Source organism: Stenella coeruleoalba, assembly GCF_951394435.1.
Source record: "Stenella coeruleoalba genome assembly, chromosome: 2".
Classification (NCBI taxonomy): domain Eukaryota; kingdom Metazoa; phylum Chordata; class Mammalia; order Artiodactyla; family Delphinidae; genus Stenella; species Stenella coeruleoalba.
Window position 1 is genome coordinate 110,521,421 of NC_137147.1, and position 19,698 is coordinate 110,541,118.

Sequence of the window (19,698 nt, forward strand, 5' to 3'; positions counted from 1 at the left end):
ATGAAACTATATTTTTCTAAATAAACTGATACCAGAATAAAAATATACACTAAAGTCCTAGAAAACACACACCAAGATAATAATGGTGATAACCTCTGGAGAGGGCTGCTCTATCTGAATTACTTGGCTTTTTCCAGAGTGATGTGTTCACATATTATTTGTATAATTTGAAACATAATGTAATTTTAGAAGGGAAAAAGGAAAGGACTCTAGAAAGAGACTTCCATTTGGAAGTTCACCACTGCCCTTCTGATAGGCCAGAATCCCAAGAGCTAAGCCTCTGGAAAGTATGGTATGCTCTCTGCCTCAGAGGGAGAGCCAGGAAGCTCCAGGGAAGCCACTCTGTTCTCTACGGTATCCCAATACAAAGACAACCTCCAACACCAAAAAAAAAATCCCTCAGTTTGGTGGATTGGGCTGTTACTTTGGCAGGGGCAAATTGGATTTCATGAGGCCTGAAGTGTATATGATTTCGGGGTCTTTGTAAGAAAGAGAACACAAAAGTTTGAACACAAAGTGCCCATGACCACCCTAATACCACTCAGTCTGGGGGAAATTGTGACAGAGGGGAAGTTTGAGTGAGAAGAGATGGTGGTCTTAAGTGATTACGGTTAAAACATGTTACTTTTTCCAATTTTACAAAAGTATGTGGTCATGTGAACATACTGCTAGGGCCCCTCCTATGGCCTTGGAAGGGGCCATACAAGTGAGGGGCCCTGAAATTTAACCTCCTTTACCTTCAGGGAAACCCATCTCTGAACAAATGACTTGGGTCAATTATCCTCAAGGATAGGGGGCCATCTTCAAGGGAATGAGGCACACGATTAAGTCACAGAGATTCTGAAAATAGTGCCCTGGTAGAACATTTTATTAGTATATTTGATATTTAAGGTAAATTTCAAATCAAAATAAAAATTCTAACACGTAACTTAAATCTCTTTGGAGATTTTCTTTAAAGTTTCTTACCATTTCTAAATTATCTGCAGTCATGGGATCAAGAGTGTTCTGAGGAGAAAAATGAGAAATTAATTCACAATAGGTTTGCTATATGTTTTCCTTCTTCCTTCAATCCTTTGAGATGCTCTTTCTTCCCCCCAATTATTTTCGTGAGATGTGAACTCATCCTGTAGACATGGAGGACCAATATTTGTGTGGTCTTCTGGCCTGCGGATTTTAACACATGATACTTGTCCTCTAGGATCTTAAAATGTATTTGGGGAAACAAGAAATCATTAGTGACGTTAAGAGGAAATATGAGTAGAGGGGTGGAGATCAATTAGGAGACTTACAAAAATCTAAGTTGAAGCGAATATGTCTGATTGGCAAAATATATCAGTGATGTTGACAATTATATTTAAGTAATTCTAAACACAATTCATAGGACACGAATTACCACTGTAACTGGCATTCGTTGATTGCTTCTCAGTGTATAGAAACAGTGAATTATGGCGAGAAACCACCCCCATTCCAAGGTGCTTCTCCCACTTGGATAATAAATTAATCCCTCAAAAAATGTATCTGTTGGGCACCAATAGGATACCATGGGGTTGGATGATAAAAAGAAGCAGAAGCTATGGTCTTAACAACCTAGAAATTTATCATCTAGTTAGGAGAAAAGGACTTCCATGTACAACCAGATAGTATGTGAGAAGTGTCAAAGAGAGGTATAGAGAATAAATTCTGTAAGAGTTTAGAGGAGGAAGGTCTCTGGGCCAGTAACTCTCCCAGGGATACAAAATCACACCCTGCTATGAAGACATTCACTGGAGAGAAAAGGCATTTATTCACAGCCACTCAATGAGCTCGGCATCACTGAGTCTCAATCTTGGTCTCCTATATTAATAATTTCACTAATTCTTTAGCACCTAATACAGTATGTTTTAAAGGCATGCTCAATGAATATTTGTTGTTGTTGATTAAAAAAATAAGTGCACATCAGATAGATGAGAAAATTTTGTATTAGGGACTTCCCTTGTGGCACAGTGGTTAAGAATCCGCCTGCCAATGCAGGGGACACGGGTTCGAGCCCTGGTCTGGGAAGATCCCACATGCTGCGGAGCAACTAAGCCCGTGCACCACAACTACTGAGCCTGCACTCTAGAGCCCGCAAACCACAACTACTGAGCCCGCGTGCTGCAACTACTGAAGCCCATGCGCCTAGAGCCCATGCTCCACAACAAGAAAAGCCACCGCAATGAGAAACCCGTGCACTGCAACTAAGAGTAGAGCCCACTTGCCACAACTAGAGAAAGCCCATGCGCAGCAATGAAGACCCAATGCAGCCAAAATGGAAAAAAAGAAAATTACATCTTAAAATAATATTTACTGAAAAACTATATTTTAAAGAGATGGCATGAAGCCCAGGGATCACATATAACTAAACTGAAATGGTAGAGTTCCTACCTTCTAAGAATAAATGAAGAATGCATGTATTCCTATATAGTGAGTCTCCTACACACAAACGAGTTACATTCTGAAAGCATGTTCGTAAGTCCAATTTGTTCGTTAAGTCCAACAAAGTTAGCCTAGGCACCCAACTAACACAATTGGCTATATAGTAATGCACTGTATAGGTTTATAACACTTTTCACACAACTAATACATAAAAAAGAAACACAAAAAATAAAGAAAACATTTTTAATCTTACAGTACAGTACCTTGAAAAGTACAGTAGTACTGGCTACATCTCCTCTGCTTTTACTCTTGCTTCTGGACATTCTGGGCTTGAAATAAAGATACTGTACTACTGTATACAGTACTGTACAGTAAAGTACACAAAAGCACAAACACTTGTAGAGGATGCACGCATGTGACAATGTACACCAGACATGTGAAGGCACGTTTGCATCTTTGAAAGTTCAAAACTTGAAGGTTCGTATGTAGGGGACTTACTGTATATTTAGAATAACGCTTTTATACCATAATCTGGGGAATTTAGTGGAATGGGAGACATGAAAGGATTATTTCAACCCAGGAGGGAAAAAAATATATCTATTAGAGTCAAAAAAAAAAGACACACTTCCAGAGAAATGCCTGGGAGTGCTCTTGGTGGAGAGGCAACACCTAGATGAGAGAGATACCGGATTCCAACACCTCTGCTTTTTTTTCCCAAATATATATATATATATATATATATATATATATATATATGTATATAGAAGTAAAATTGCGTTACAATGTTGTGTTAGTTTCTGCTGTACAATGAAGTGAATCAGCTATATGCATATCTATATCCCCTCCCTCTTGGACCTCCCTCTCTCCCCCCTCCCCACCATCCCACCCATTTAAATCTACAAACAATAAATGCTGGAAAGGGTATGGAGAAAAGGGAACCCTCTTGCACTGTTGGTGGGAATGTAAATTGATGCAGCCACTGTGGAGAACAGTAAGGAGGTTCCTTAAAAAACTAAAAATAGAACTACCATACGACCCAGCATTCCCACTATTGGGCATATACCCTGAGAAAACCATAATTCAAAAGGACACATGCACCCCAATGTTCATTGCAGCACTATTTACAATAGCCAGGACATGGAACCAACCTAAATGTCCAACGATAGATGAATGGATAAAGAAGATGTGGTACATATATACAATGACACCTCTGCTTTTTAACATCTTATTTTAACCACAGCAAATTGATTTGAGAGACATGGGCCAGTGTGCATCTTGTCCTCTCTTATGGCCTCTAGAAGGCCTCCTTCATCTTGAAATTGCAAGGAGGAGTTAGGCTAGATGTGGGTCAAGGGTAGGGAGAAACATATCAGTTGAAAACAGGGATGTTGCCTACCAGTTGCAGCTGTCTGACTTTTTTCTTTGGATTTATGGTGAGTTGGGGGTGCTCCACTTCCTTGAGCCAAGACTCCTTAGGCAATTTATACACATCCAGCCAAATATCCCCAGCTCCTGCATTAGGAAACCAAGGAACCATTGAGCAACTGCAAGCAGGCAACAAGTTTCCCCTGAGAAACGGCCCGTCTTCACAGAACCTCTGTGAAGGTTGGCACAGAGACCAGCAGGCACCCTCAGAACAGCAACTTTGACAAACGGAAGGAGATGTAGTTCTGCAATGGTTATTGCCAGTCCTCACTCACGGAGAGCTGCAGAGCTCCTCTCCTCAGGCCACTGCCTCTAAAGGAAACGGGCCTCTCACTCACAGCACTGAGGTAACAGTTTTTAACCAAACTGTCTGTGCTGCCTGGTCTCTGTGTTTTCTAGCTTCCAATGGTAAATTCCACTGATGTTTTGTCTCACAGCTATTCCCGTCTGGGGAGGAAAATGGCATATATAGAATCAATAACTGAGAGGGGTATGGCTGAGAAAGGGTTAGAATTGTGAGAGATGCCCCAGAGAATTCTTCTGACCAATATTTGAGGAGATGACAACCCATGGGGTGGTTGTGAGACTATCTCATCAAAGAAACATGCTCAGCTTCTATACTGAACTCCTGCCAACCTGGGAAAAGTTACTTTCCTATGATGGGATTCTGGCTAAATGTTTCCTTAAAAAAGTAATCTATATAGACACGTTGATTTCAGACTTCCGGCCTCCAGAGCTGTGAGAGACAAAATACCTGTTATTTTAGGCCACCCAGTTTGTGGTACTTTGTTACGGCAGCTCTAGGAAAATACTACAGATAGTATATAAGTTTCTTGTGATGCATAAAGCATTATAAAATATGTGTCTTTCTCTAGCACCTAACATATGAGAGGCCTGGGGCAAGAATATACATGGAGGCCCATACTGCATGTCTAAATATTTAAAAATTAAAAATCAAGCTAACAATCATTTGAATAAAATATGTTCTATCACCACAGGAATAAATGCAAGAGGCAAGATCCAACATTGAATGCTAAAAATGGTGGGCAAAACTTTAAGGAGACAATAGTCTCCTTAGAGACTAAAGTTTAGAGACTAAACTTTAATGCTGGGCATAGTCTCAAAGTATCTCCCCCCAGTTTTTTATCAATCACTGTGGAGATTTCAACATGTCTCAAAATTCTTTGATCCTCCTACAACCAGGAAATGGTGTTTACATCCTCTCCCCTTGAGTGTGGTCTGGACTTAGAGTATGGAAAGGGAAAAACAGTAGCTCAACTGTGGAGGAAACTGGCAGATCACTTTAACTAAATGATCAAGGTTAACATCAGCAGTAGTGCTATCACATACACCCCTGATATAATACAACAAAAAGTTCCTTTGTGGGACTTTACCCCAAATCCTTAACCCTGGTTGAATCATGAGAAAAAATTCAGACAAACTGAAATTCAGGGACATTGCACAAAATATCTGACTGGTACTCTTCAAAAGTGTCAAGGTCATGAAAAACAAGGCAAGGTCAAGACATCACAAATAGGTATAGATAATATGACGATGACTAAATGCAATATGATATCCTGGATTGCACCTTGGAGCAAAAAAATTAGAAGAAAAACTGGCAAAACGTGAAAAAAAAACTGTAGTTAATAGTATTATACCAATGTTATTTGCTTAATTTTGACAACTGTACCATGGTTTTGTTAAATGTTGGCATTAGAGAAACTGGGTGAAGGGTATAAGGGAACTCTGTCCTATCTTTGCAACTCTTCTGTAAATTATTTCTAAATAAAATGTTTGGGACTTCACTGGTGGTGCAGTGGGTAAGACTCCGTGCTCCCAATGCAGGAGGCCCAGGTTCGATGACTGGTCAGGGAATTAGATCCCGCATGCTGCAACTAAGAGTCCACATGCCACAACTAAGAAACCCACATTCCGCAACAAAGATCCCGCATGCTGCAAGTAAGACCCCCACCGCCCCCCGCATAGCCTAAATAAATAAATAAATGAAGTTTAAAAGGTTTTGGAGAAAAGTGATTATCTGGAAGAGATTGCAAATCTGAATCTTCTTAAGAGCCTTTGGTTAATCTTACCTTGTAGGAGGAAGGCTGCAAAGTCCCCTCCTTCAGAAATCTCCATCTTTATACAGGTGGTTTGCTTGCTGGTATCATCCTGAAAGGAAGAGAGATACTGAGAGAGGAAGTTCAGCCTGATGACAGAAGAGAATGTATTTCAGGGCTTTTTGTAGTTCACACCAGGGAAATAAATCCTTTTAAAACTTGAGGCATAAAAAATGCCTCAAACTGCTTCAAACTTTCCATTTTTGCACAGGAATTAGACAAGATTGTAAGTAAAGAAGTGGAACTCAGCTTTCTGTCTAAAGGGTTTGGGACTTATTTCCTGGTTTCTTAAGTACTCCTGATGATTTGTAGTGATTTCATACTATCTGATCTCCTTGTCAGGTTTGCAAACCCTACAGACCTATGCCACCACTCAGGTATTCAAAATGAGCTGAAACATGTTCTACATGACACTGAAAACTCTGGTAAGTTGCTTGAAAAAAGGCTCTGTCTAGGCTACTGTAGTGTCATAGTCTGATTGGGCTGCTAAAACAAAATACCATAGACTGGGTGGCTCATAAACAATTAACATTTATTTCTCATAGTCCTGGAGGTTGGGAATCCAAGATTTCCAAGGATTTCTGGCAGTTTCAGTGTCTGGTAAGACCTAGCTTCCTGGCTCATAGACCGCCTGCCACCTGTGGCTATGTCCTCATGTGGTGGAAGGGTTGAGGGAGCTCTCTTGGTCTTATAAGGGCCCTAATCCCATTTATGAGGACTCTGCCCTCATGACCTAATCACCTCCCACATTGGGGATTAGGATTTCAACATGAATTTTAGGGAGACACAAACATTCAGTCCATATTAAGTAGAGACTGAATGTAACCCTACAATGAAACCTGCTCAAACTTTGGGCCAGGTGAGAAAGACTCAATGTGTACGGTTGTGCTATACCTTTAAGGAGCTCTAAGACTAGCAACATAAGGTGGCTAGACAAATTAGGCTGGTGAGTCCCCTAAATTATTTAAGGAGAATGAGTTTTAAACATTTTTAATTTTTGTTTTTCTTTCATTTTATTTTTATTTCATTTATTTATTTGGCTGCACCAGGTCTTAGTTGTGACATGCAGGATCTTTAGTTGTGGCATATGGAGTCTTTAGTTGCTGCATGTGAACTCTTAGTTGTGGCATGTGGGATCTAGTTCCCTGACCAGGGATTGAACCTGGGTCCCCTGCATTGGGAGCACGGAGTCTCAGCCACTGGACCACCAGGGAAGTCCCTCACTTTCTTTCTTAAAAAATTGGAGTATATTTGACGTACAATATAGTTATTAACAATTTTAAAAGTTTATGCTCCATCTATAGTTATTATAAAATACTGGCTATATTTCCCATATTTTACAATATATCCTTGTAGCTTATTTTATATGTAATAGCTTGTACCTCTTAATCCCATACCCCTATATTGCTCCTCCCCACTTCCCTCTCCCCACTGGTAAGCGTTAGTTTGTTCTCTATAATTGTGAGTCTGCTTCTTTTTTGTTATATTTACTGGTTTGTTATATTTTTTAGATTCTACATATTAGTGATATCAAACAGTATTTGTATTTCTCTGTCTGACTTTTTTCACTTAGCATAATACCCTCCAAGTCCATCCATGTTGCTGCAAATGGCAAAATATCATTCTTTTTATGGCTTAGTAGTATTCCTGCGTGTATGTGTGTGTGTGTGTGTGTGTGTGTGTGTGTGTGTCTTCTTTATCCATTCACCTGTTGATGGACTCGTAGGTTGCTTCTATATCTTGGCAATTGTGAATAATGCTGCTAAGAACATTGGGATGCATGTATCTTTCCGAATTAGGGTTTTTGGGTTTTTTTCCATTATATACCCAGGAGTGGAATTGCTGGGTCATACAGTAGTTCTATTTTTAGTTTTATGAGAAACCTCCACACTGTTTTCCACATTCACTCCACTAATTTACATTCCAACCAACAGTGTATGAGGGTTCTCTTTTCTTTACACTCTCGCCAACATTTGTTGTTTGTGTTCTTTTTTTGTTTTTAAGGGCTTTTGTTTTTCGGGGTTTTTTTAATATTTATTTATTTTGGATGTGCTGGGTCTTAGTTGCGGCACACAGGATTTTCGTTGTGGCATGTTTAGTTGCAGCATGTGGACTTCTTAGTTGCGGCATGCATGCAGGATCTAGTTCCCCAACAAGGGACTGAACTCAGGCCCCCTGCATTGGGAGCGCAGAGTCTTACTCACTGGACCACCAGGGAAGTCCCTGTGTTCTTTCTGATAATAGTCATTCTGAAAGGTGTGAGGTGATATCTTTGTGTGGTTTTGATTTGCATTTCTCCGATGATTAGTGACGTTAAGCATCTTTTCATGTGCTTGTTGGCCATCTGCATTTCCTCTTTGGAAAAATGTCTATTCAATTGTTCTGCCCATTTTAAAATCAGGTTGTTTGTCTTTTTGATGTTGAGTTGTATGAGCTATTTATATATTTTGGAAATTAATCCCTTGGTTGCATCATTTGCAAATATTTTCTCCCATTCTTTTCATTTTGTTTATGGTTTCCTTTACTGTGCAAAAGCCTTTAAGTTTAATTAGGTCCCATTTGTTTATTTTTGCTTTTATTTCCATTACCTCAGCAGACAGATCCAAAACAAATATTGCTGCGATTTATGTCAAAGAGTGTTCTGCCTATGTTTTCCTCTAGGAGTTTTATAATATCCGGTCTTACATTTAGGTCTTTAATCCATTTTGAGTTTATTTTTTTATATTGAAGAATGTTCTAATTTCATTAGAACATTAAAGAATTTTTTATATTAAAGAATGTTCTAATTTCATTCCTTTATATGTAGCTGTCCAGTTTTCCCAGCACCACTTACTGAAGATACTGTCTTTCCTCCATTATACAGTCTTGCCTCCTTTATCATAGATTAATTGAGCATACGTGCATGGGTTATTTCTGGGTTTTCTATCCTGTTCCACTAATCTATGTGTCTGTTTTTGTGCCAATACCTACTATTTTGATTACTGTAGCTTTGTAGTATGGTCTAAAGTCAGGAATTGTGATTCCTCCAGCTCTGTTCTTTCTCTAAATTGCTTTGACTATCCAGGGTCTTTTGTATTTCCATACAAATTTTAAAATTATTTGTTCTAGTTCTGTGAAAAATGCCATTGGTATTTTGATAGGGATTGCATTGAATCTGTAGACTGCCTTGGGTAATATGGTCATTTTAAAATATTTTTATTTATGTATTTTAATATCAATTTGTAGGTTACAGAAATTTCAAATGTACATGAAGACAAAAAATAGTATAATGAACCCTATGTATCCATTACTCAACTTCACCAGTTATCAATACATGACAAATCTTGTTTTATTGTCTCCCAACTTCATTAAATATTTCTATTTAATTAATCCTAGTTCCTTAATACCACCTACTATCCAGTCTGTTTTCAAATTTCCTCATTCTAATAAATACCTCTCCACAACTGGTTTGTTCAAATCAGAATTCATGTGTAGCTGATTCACTTTGCTGTACACCTGAAACTAACACAACATTGTAAATCAACTATACTCCAATAAAAATCTTTTTCAAAAAGTCACTATCAAAACTGAGAAATCAGGATTCAAATGAAGTCCATGTATTGTATTGAGTTGGCCAAAAAGTTCATTCGGGTTTATTGTAACGTCTTACGAAAAACCTAAATGAACTTTTTGGCCAACCCAATATTTCGTTAATTTATCTCTTAAGTCACTTTTTTTTTTTTTTCTTAAGTCACTTTTAATTTATAACTGTTACCCTATTTGTTTTTCTTTTCACCATTTTTTAATTGAATAAACCAGTTCATTTGTCCTGTGGAATTTTTCACTTTCTGGATTGGACTGATTGCATCCCATGGCATTGTTTACATGTATTTCCTGTAAACCAGCAACCAGTTCTAGAGGTTTGATTAGATTTAGGCTCAATTAAAACAAAAGGCCAGAATACTCCACAGGTGTTTGGTGTCTCCCTCCGGCATCATATGAGGAGGCTCATAATAGCTAGCTGTTCTTTCTTTTGCTTTTTTTTTTTTTTTTTTTTTTTTTTTGCGGTACGCGGGCCTCTCACTGTTGTGGCCTCTCCCGTTGCAGAGCAACAGGCTCCGGATGCGCAGGCTCAGCGGCCATGGCTCACGGGCCCAGCCGCTCCGCGGCATGTGGGATCTTCCCGGACCGGGGCACGAACCCGTGTCTCCTGCATCGGCAGGCGGACTCTCAACCACTGCGCCACCAGGGAAGCCCTGTTCTTTCTTTTAATAATGTTCATGGTGATCATTGACAAGAGATGTCATCCTGGCTCATCAATTATAAAGTCCCCCATCAGCACTGATGGTCGTTACCTAGACCATTACTCTGCAAAATGGCTACAAAACTGATATCCCCCAATTCTATCATTCCTTCTGCATTTGTTAGAATTCTTCTATAAAGAAAATCTTTCCATTTTTCCATCATCAACTATTTGATTACCCTGAAATACAGCCTATATGGGAAAGTCAAGATAAATGCTGATGCTCTCCCTAATCAGTTTTCAGAATACTGAGTTTGTACCCTAGCAACTTCCAGAGGTAATAATGAAGTCCTTAAAAAAATACGTAATGACTTAACTTTTTTTTTAACACTTTTGGTGTGTTCTAATCCACCAACACTACTTTTTTTTTAATGTCCCTGTCAAGTTTGGATATCACAGTTTTGCTGGTCTCCTAAAATCAGTTGATGAGTATTTCTTGTATTTTTTTTAGAGAGATTTCTTTTTACATAAAATTTAAAAACAGTTGGGGCTTCCCTGGTGGCGCAGTGGTTGAGAGTCCGCCTGCCGATGCAGGGGACACGGGTTCGTGCCCCGGTCTGGGCATGCCGCGGAGCTGCTGGGCCCATGAGGCATGGCCGCTGAGCCTGCGCGTCCGGAGCCTGTGCTCCGCAACAGGAGAGGCCACAACGGTGACAGGCCCGCGTACCGCAAAAAAAAAATAATAATAAATAAAAATAAAATAAAATAAAATAAAAACAGTTAAAGGGACTTCCCTGGTGGCACAGTGGTTGAGAACCCATCTGCCAATGCAGGGGACACGGGTTCGACCCCTGGTCCGGGAAGATCCCACATGTCGCGGAGCAACTAAGCCCATGCGCCACAATTACTGAGCCTGCCCTTTAGAGCCCACGAGCCACAACTACTGAAGCCTGCATGCCACAACTACTGAAACCCACGCGCCTAGAGCCCGTGCTCTGCAACAAGAGAAGCCACCGCAATGAGAAGCCCGCGCATTGCAACAAAGAGTAGCTCCCACTTGCCGCAACTAGAGAAAGCCTGCATGCAGCAACAAAGACCCAACACAGCCAAAAATTAATAAATAAAATAAATAAATTTTAAGAAAAGAATAAAGTACTTTGTTAAATAAAATAAATAAAAACAGTTAAAGGCACAGATATTAAATGTACAACTTGATGGGTTTGGACATATGTATACATCCATGTAACTAACACACAGTCAAGGTATAAGTTCCTTAGTGCCCTGTTTCAGTCAATTACACCTCTATAGGCAACCAACGTTCTGCTCTTCCTCACCAACATAGCTTGGTTTCAACTGTTCCTAAATTTCATGTAACTGGAATCATACAGGGCCTATAACATCGGCAGCCTCTGCACCCTTTCTCCTTCAACAACATCACACTCCACGGTCTATCTCCTACACGGCAAAGGCACTTCCTGGGTTTTTCTTTATGGCAGTCTGTTGTCCAAGTACCTCTTCGTGTCCTTACTGGTGGTGAAACCTTATCTGTTGTTCACAGGAACAATCTGACTGTTCCCCAAACCTTTGTTGCCATAATCTCCTTGTCCCCACCAGCAGGCGCAACTCCTTGCACGGGCGGTGCAGGTGTGGGCAGTGTGGAGGGCTGTGGGCTGCTGGGTCTCCACCTCCTTGCTCAGGCTTGTGGTCATGGTGACTGGGGCCGGCTGTGACAGCTGTGGTTCCTCCTGGGGTGTGAGGGCCACTAGGCAGGGCGGCGGTGGGGTTTCTCAGAGCTCTCTGGGGTCCGCTCTCTGCCGCTGATACTGATAGAACTCTAATAGCATCTTTTCAAAAATTAATTAATTAAATTTTGGCTGTGTTGGGTCTTCCTTGCTGCACGTGGGCTTTCTCTAGTTGCAGTGAGCGGGGGCTACTCTTTGTTGGTGTGCGTGGGCTTCTTATTGCAGTGGCTTCTCTTGTTGAGGAGCATGGGCTCTAGGCGCGTGGGCTTCAGTAGTTGTGGCATGCAGGCTCAGTAGTGTGGCACACAGGCTTAGTTGCTCCACGGCATGTGGGATCTTCCTGGACCAGGGCTCAAACCCGTGTACCCTGCATTGGCAGACGGATTCTTAACCACTGTGCCACCAGGGAAGTCCCTAATAGCATCTTTTGATGAGCATAAGTTTTAAATTTTTTAGCAGCTTTATTAGGGATGTGATAACATAATAAACTGCATGTTTGAAGTATACAGTTTGATTAGTTTAGACATGTATATCCCTTGAAACCAGCACCACAATCAAGAAAGTGGACATATCCACCACTGCCAAAAGTTTCCTCCTGCCCCTTTGTAAGCTTTCCCTCCACCCCTCTCCCAACTCACCCCGGGCAAAAACTGGTGTTTCCTGTCACTAGATTAGTTTGTATTTTCTAGAATTTTACATAAATGCAATTGTACAGTATGTATGTATTCTTTTTTGTTTCTCTTCTTTCACTCAGCCTATTTATTCTGAGATGTAGCCATGTTGTTACGTGCACCCTTTTTACTGCTGAGCAGTATGTACCATGATTTGCTTATCCATTCACCTGTTGATGGGTGTTGAGTGATTTCTGGTTTCTGCCTATTACAAAGAAAGCTGCTGTGAACATTCACGTCTTTGTATGGAGATATGCTTTCATCTCTCCTAGGTAAATGTCTAGGAGTGGAACGGCCACATCATATGCTAGGTGTATGTTTAACTTTTTTAAAAAACTGCCAAAGTGGTTGTGACACTATGCTTTACCACCAGCAGTGAATGAGAGTTCCAGCTCTTCCATAGCTCTGCCAACACTTGGTATGGTCAGTCTTTTCAGTTTTAGGCATTCTAATACACATGCAGTGGTATCTCATGACTTTAATTTGCATTTCCCTAATGACTAATGATGGTGAACATCTTATTTACCCTCTCTCTATATTCTTTAGTAAACTGTCCTTTTTTCCCCAAGACATTTGCTCATTTTAAAAAACTGGGTTGTTTTCTTACTTTTGAGTTTTGAGAGTTCTTCATATGTTCTGGATACAAGTCCTTTATCAGATATGTGACTTGCAATTATTTGCTCCCAGTCTATGACTTGCCTTTTTATTCTTTTAACAATGTCTTTTGCAAAACAGAGGTTTTAGGGGTTTTTTAAAAAAATAAATTTATTATTTATTTTTGGCTGCGTGGGGTCTTTGTTGCTGTGTGGGGGCTTTCTCTAGTTGCGGTGAGTGTGGGCTACTCTTCGTTGAGGTGCGCAGGCTTCTCATTGAGGTGGATTCTCGTTGTGGAGCACAGGCTCTAGGCGTGGGACTTCAGTAGTTGCAGCACACAGGCTCAGTAGATGTGGTGCACCGGCTTAGTTGCTCCACGGCATGTGGGATCTTCCCGGACCAGGGATTGAACCTGTGTCCCCTGCATTGGCAGGTGGGTTCTTAACCACTGTGCCACCAGGGAAGCCCAGAAGGTTTTAGTTTTGATGAAGTCTAATCTATCAATTTTTTTCTTGTATGGAATGTGGTTTTCGTGTTGTAGTTAAAAAATCTTTGCCTAACTCAAGGTCACAAAGACTTCCTCCTATGTTTTCTTCTAGAGGTTTTATAGTTTTAGATTTTTCATATAGATATATGACCATTTTGAGTTAATTTTTGTATATGTCATGAGGAATTAAAAGTATCTAATTTCGATGAAGTCCAATTTCAGTTTTTTCTTTTATGGATAGTGCCTTTTATGTCCTAAGAAATCTTTGCCTGCCCCAAGGTTGCAAAACACATTTCCTGTGTTTTCTTCAAAAAGGATAATGTTTTTAGCCTTTACATTTAGGTCTATAATCCATCTCAAATTAATTTTTATATATGATGTGAGGTAGGGTTGAGGTTCATTTTCCCCCATTTGTTTATCTAGCATTCCAGCATCATTTGTTGAAAATACTTTTTTTTTTTTTTGCGGTACGTGGGCCTCTCACTGTTGTGGCCTCTCCCATTGTGGAGCACAGGCTCCCGACGCACAGGCTCAGCGGCCATGGCTCACGGGCCCAGCCGCTCTGCGGCATGTGGGATCCTCCCAGACCGGGGCACGAACCCGCGTCCCCTGCATCGGCCCGCAGACTCTCAACCACTGCGCCACCAGGAAAGCCCTGAAAATACTTTCTTTTTCCCACTGAATTGCTTTGGTGCCCATCAATAGTATTTTTTATAAAACAAACTACAACTAAAAATATACTCTGAGCAATACCGCCTCTTCTTTGGATTCATTAATTAAAAAAAAAAAAGACACTTTCTAAGAACCTATAGTATGCAGGCAATGTACTAGGAACAAGAAATATATGGTGAATAAGCCATGTCCTCTGCCCTCAAGGAACTTACATCCAGGAGAAGAAGCAGTCATATAAACAAATAAGTGTGGAGGGTAGAGAAAACACTGTGATAGAAATTCTTTCCTATATGGTGGTGGCACAGAGGAGGGAGGGATCAACTTCTCTTGGGTATATCAGGGAAAGCATCTCAGAGGAGGGGATATTTGAGCTGGTCTTGAAGAATGAGAGAAATTTAAGAGGTACACACAGTAGGTAGGGAGACAAGGAGAGCCTTCTATGCAAAGGGAACAGCATGGGCAAGGGAACAGGATGTGAAGCAGCCTGGAAATTTTAGGGAGTTGTAAGCAGTTATTAGACATGTTGGTCTGGTGCTCAATCTGGACCGGAGTTCCTTAGTCATTTTCTTCTCTTGACAACCAGGAAAATGAATCCAAGGCATTCAGTATGTACCCTCTGATGGTGAGGGATCTTTTAATTGGATATTTTGGAGGAGGCTCTCTGGCCAGGGAGGTCTCTATTTCTTTCTACTCTAGGATGGCTGTCATTGCCTCCATGTTAAAAGTAAACTTGATTTGCTACGGCTTTTGGCCCAGCTACAGATGAAAGAACATGAGCTTACCGCTTCATTGATGGCTTTGATGAGGTAAAGACCATCCTTATAAAAATAAAATAGTCTAATGATACCTGAAACAGAAAAATAAGTAAGAGTGAAAGACAGGCAGGTGAACCGAAGAAAAGTTGAAATTTTATATTTGACTTTCTGAGATATCATGATAAACTCATGCATTATTAGGCTTCCTGCCCGGCCCCTCCACTGCCCGTGATCATCTTGGACTCCTTGCCTTCTTCCACCCCTCACTTGAAATGTTCAAGTTATTCTCCCTCTTGGGTCGTCTCGGTCTACACTGGCCCTACCCTCTTCTTCTAGAATCCTCTTGTAAGCACTTCGGCCACACCAATCCACTCGTGATTTCTATTCACCTGTTTTAGCACATCATCCCATAGTATTTCACATTGTTATCCAACTGCTTCCTGTGAGTGTTTTTTATTCCTCGAGTGAGTTCACAGATTCTCTGAGGGAAAGGATCACATCTTACTCTTCTATGTGCCTCATTTCTCACAGCCCAACAAGCTCCTCATGCAGTTAATTTTGTTGATACAATAAGTAATTTTGTCATTCTCATTCTCATTTAACCTAAGGGCTCTAGTTGTGGTCATCATCCACCATGACTTCTTGCCTCTTTCTTTAGGTGCCTCCCAGACACTCATAACCTGCCCCTACAGCCATAATAATGACCTTGCAGAGGTATCTGGATCACTGTGGGTGACAGTCTAACTCAACCCAATAAACATTCATGGGATATCTGCTCCATGACCACAAATGTGCTAGGGACAACCAAGGCAGTCTCTGCCCTCAAATTCATCACATTGAGAATCACACAGACAGGAAACTAACTAGATATAATGCAGTGTGATAAATGCAGTCCCTTTTTTACACCAAACTCCTCCTGAGTATCAACATTCCCACTCCGGGTGCCTCAAAGATGTGCATGCTCAAATGGAATTTCTCAACTCACAGACCCCTGAAATCTTATTCTCCTAAAATTGCTTATCAAGTAATGACATCATCATCCACCTCATTACCTAAGGAGGAAAGGAGTAATTTTTCTTCACTTACCCTCACATACCGCCCTACTCCCTGACCCCATACATATATTCCATCACTCACCAAGTTTTTCTACTATATTTTCCTTTTTTTAAGCTTTTTATTTTGAACTAATTTTAGACTTAGAGAAAAACTGCAAAAATAGTACAGAGTTCCCTTATAATCCCTCACCTCATTTCCCCTAATGTTAACATCTTACAGAACTACAGTACAATTTTCTTTTCATTTTAACAGCCCCTGCCTTGGTTCAGGCCTTCATAATTTCTCTCCTAAATGAATGCACTAGCTCTTCCTGGTCTCTCTACCTCTCCATTTGACTTTTGCAAACTCCTATCAGGGTGCTCTTCCTAAAATGCCAGTTGGGTCAGGTCACTCTCCTGCAGACACGTATCTTCCAGGACACTGTCCATAGTTCTCTATACTATGGTCCCCATGTCTGGGTCATCCTCAGGCTGAGGAAGAAAAGCAAGCCTGGCTTAAATGAGCAGCAGGATTGCTGAGTGCTGGAAAGGATGTGGACTCTGGGCCCACACTGCCTGGTTCAAATCCTGCCTGTGCCACTTACTTTCTGCATTACCTCAAGTAGGTTATTTAACCTCCATGCCTCAGTTGCCTCTTCTGAAAAACAAGAATAATAAACTGTATTTACCTACTAAGGCTGTTGTGACGGTGAAATGGGCCAACATGTGTGAAATGTTAGAATAGTGCCTGGCACGCCATACTGTCCTGCAGATGTTAGTTAATACTACATGACCAGGGAGAACTCTCCAGGTCTGGCCCCTCCCATGCCTGGAAAGGAGATTAAGTTGAACAACAGTCTACAGGTACCTATAAATTAGGCTAAAAAGGAAGATGAAGAACGGGTACCCATTTCATCCACAGAAGCAATAAGTATTTCACTCCCCAAATCTGTGGCCCAGATGTAAGTGACATCAACCTTAAGTTTCTCCCAAACATATATTCGTTTAGCATTGTACAGATTATAGATGGAGAATCCTTTGGTTCCTCCAATAAACACATAGTCTTGGGAAATAGCCATACAATTCGGCATTTTGTTGAGCTGGGAAAAGAAAAACAAAAAAAAGGAATGATTTTTCAGTTATCACCATCTGCAAGTAATATGAGCTAACTTTTCAAAGAGGGAAGCAGGTCCCTCCTAGTTATAGTATCATGTCCAAACACAGTGCCCATCTAAATATCTTGCCCAAACATCAAGAAAGTCATAGCATTCTACTCTTAGGGGAAAGGGGCCAGAGAAAACAAAGAAGTTGAGAATAAATGCTCATTCACAACACTAAGCGTGACCACAGGCCCTGTGGTGAGTGGACCAGTGGCCCCATTCCCTGTACTTTATTCAACTAGAACACTGGTAAGAACTATAACTGACACACTGGCAGATTTTCAACTGTCAAGCAAGGGAGTGATTAATACACTCTGAAAGATTTTTACATAACAATAGGATGTAAAAGATACATCTGTATAATCTTCAATTAACCAGAACACCCATTTCCCCAGGCAATTACTAGATCTATTTTAATCAACACCAGCATGCCTATAATCTTTCAAAAATGCACTGTCCTATTGAATGAAGGTTCCTGGTAGTAATTCCTTCCCTGGATCAGGTGTTATCATTTATTAACACTCAGTTCAGAAACAAGGCCGCCTTGTCAGCTGCTCCATACCTTGCTTTCTAGAAGTGGAGGGTAGATGGTGGGCTGGATGCGGCTGAGCTCAGCTTTCCTCGATGCATCCCTCTCCTCAATAATTTCCCACGAGTGGTCAAACAGAAAGTTCACTAGCTTGTTGATCATTCGATAAGGCTGAGGTAGGGAATCCTGCTCTTGATCTGGACCCTTGAAGACCCAATCCTCTTCATCATCCTTAGACCAGTCCTTCTCTGTAGGGGACGGCACCTCCAGTGTCCCCTTTCGTGTTAAAGTGGGCAGCTTCAGCTTCTGGGCTCGACTTCCTTTGGGAGATGTCATCACAGAAGGTGATGCTGGAAACATCTATGAAATTCTGAAAAACTGATCTAGGAAGTAAGCCAAGGTACTCTGCAAAAAAGGGGAAGTTATCATAAGACAGCTCATCATCCTTAGCATATTAGCCTATGGGAACTATTTATTCTAGAGATTGGCATCTGCGTTATTGCCACATTTCTAAGATATGGTCTTCATATTAATAAGGGTGTTAGCAGAGACAGGTATTGACTATTCACATCTTCCAGACCAGCTCAAGATGATGTGCCCTATGACAAAAGGAAAGGAATTTGGCACCCTGTTGCCTTTCTTCACCTCCTGATAAGAGAGTGGCTGTCTTTCTGTCCCAAATAGAATACACCCTTTCTCCTACAACTTGTGCCTTCTCATGGCTCTTCCATCTCTGCAAATGGTTGTGCTGAAGCTAGCTGGGTAGGGAGCAACAACTTCTCCAGTTCCTTTTCCCTCCCCTCCAATCATATGCAGCTCAAGCACTATCCAATCCTTGCTGTCCAATTTGTTCCTTCCTCTCTACTCCCCCTGCTCCCATCCAGGAGCTCTGTAGGCACAGTGCCCAGAGCCTATGAGATTTTTCAAGGGCCTGCAGAAATGTTTGAGACTTGAAAAAATACTGACTAAAAAAAACCCCCCACAAAATCAAAATAATTAAATATTTACAAAAATATTTATAACTTATCAACTCCACTCTGTGTGTGCATAATGTTTAAGTCTATAAGAAAAGAACAAGCAACCTATACTTTATAAAACTCAAAACTGTACAAATTATAAAAAGATTTTCAAATGTTACAGTTTAAAAGAGGCATTTAATGTGGAATATGGGGTACATTTTAAGATGCTTAGTAGGTAGTGGCATAGGGTCTTACACTGTCAGAGTACCCTGGGGCCATGGAAGTCTTATAAAGGCCCTGCTCCCATCATCTTTTCTCACCTGCTAGAGTACATTTGTGATGTTTCCAGTGCAAAGTGAGGAGAGACTATCTGGGTCTGAGTCTGAAAAGAAAGAATCACCTGAAATCATCAGTGGGAACAGTAAGCTGAGCTCACACAGGGCCAGGAATAATGCCTGTTTCCATCAGTGAGAACGGAAAACCTCATAATTCATAAATATTGGGTTAGAGTACTCTGAAGAGCATAGCCAAGTAGTGGGAAAAATTCACCCTAGAATAAACGCTGCTCTAGTATTGCCCACCAAATCTTAGAAGTCAGAAGATCAAACTTACTACGTAACTTAACTACATACCAGAACAAACTCAAGAATATTTATAGGAATACAAATATGAAACTAAGCCCCCCTAAAACCAAGTTCCCTTACTGAGTTTGTGATTAATCTATCCAAAACTTTATTCCCTTGCTTGTCTCCTCTGACCTCAATCCCTTTCTTGTCCTGTCTGACCTCAATCTTGTGCTAATTGGACACTAATAAACCAGAACAGATGACTAAGATTGCAGTTGTTGACAACATCGTAAATGTACTAAAATTGCTGTTATAGGTATCATCATTAACATATAAACTCAGCTTGTTTCTCTAGGGCAAGATGAACTCAC

General features: G+C 40.7%; 2 protein-coding genes across 2 annotated transcripts in view; one reads left to right on the plus strand and one right to left on the minus strand.

Annotated features, from left to right (window-relative positions):
• Nucleotides 1–19,698, plus strand: part of PEX11A (peroxisomal biogenesis factor 11 alpha) — a 59,839-nt gene that overhangs the window by 26,802 nt on the left and 13,339 nt on the right. The window lies entirely within an intron of this gene.
• The window catches only part of WDR93 (WD repeat domain 93), a 41,104-nt gene that overhangs the window by 14,859 nt on the left and 6,547 nt on the right, over nucleotides 1–19,698 (minus strand). Inside the window, exons 3-9 of the mRNA XM_079914087.1 lie at nucleotides 19,082–19,143; nucleotides 17,836–18,207; nucleotides 17,021–17,213; nucleotides 15,107–15,171; nucleotides 5,910–5,988; nucleotides 3,791–3,906; nucleotides 967–1,005 (exon numbers count right to left, since the gene is read on the minus strand). Of these exons, the coding sequence (XP_079770213.1) occupies nucleotides 967–1,005; nucleotides 3,791–3,906; nucleotides 5,910–5,988; nucleotides 15,107–15,171; nucleotides 17,021–17,213; nucleotides 17,836–18,162 (819 nt within the window). The 5' untranslated portion in view covers nucleotides 18,163–18,207; nucleotides 19,082–19,143. The remainder of the gene's footprint in view (nucleotides 1–966; nucleotides 1,006–3,790; nucleotides 3,907–5,909; nucleotides 5,989–15,106; nucleotides 15,172–17,020; nucleotides 17,214–17,835; nucleotides 18,208–19,081; nucleotides 19,144–19,698) is intronic.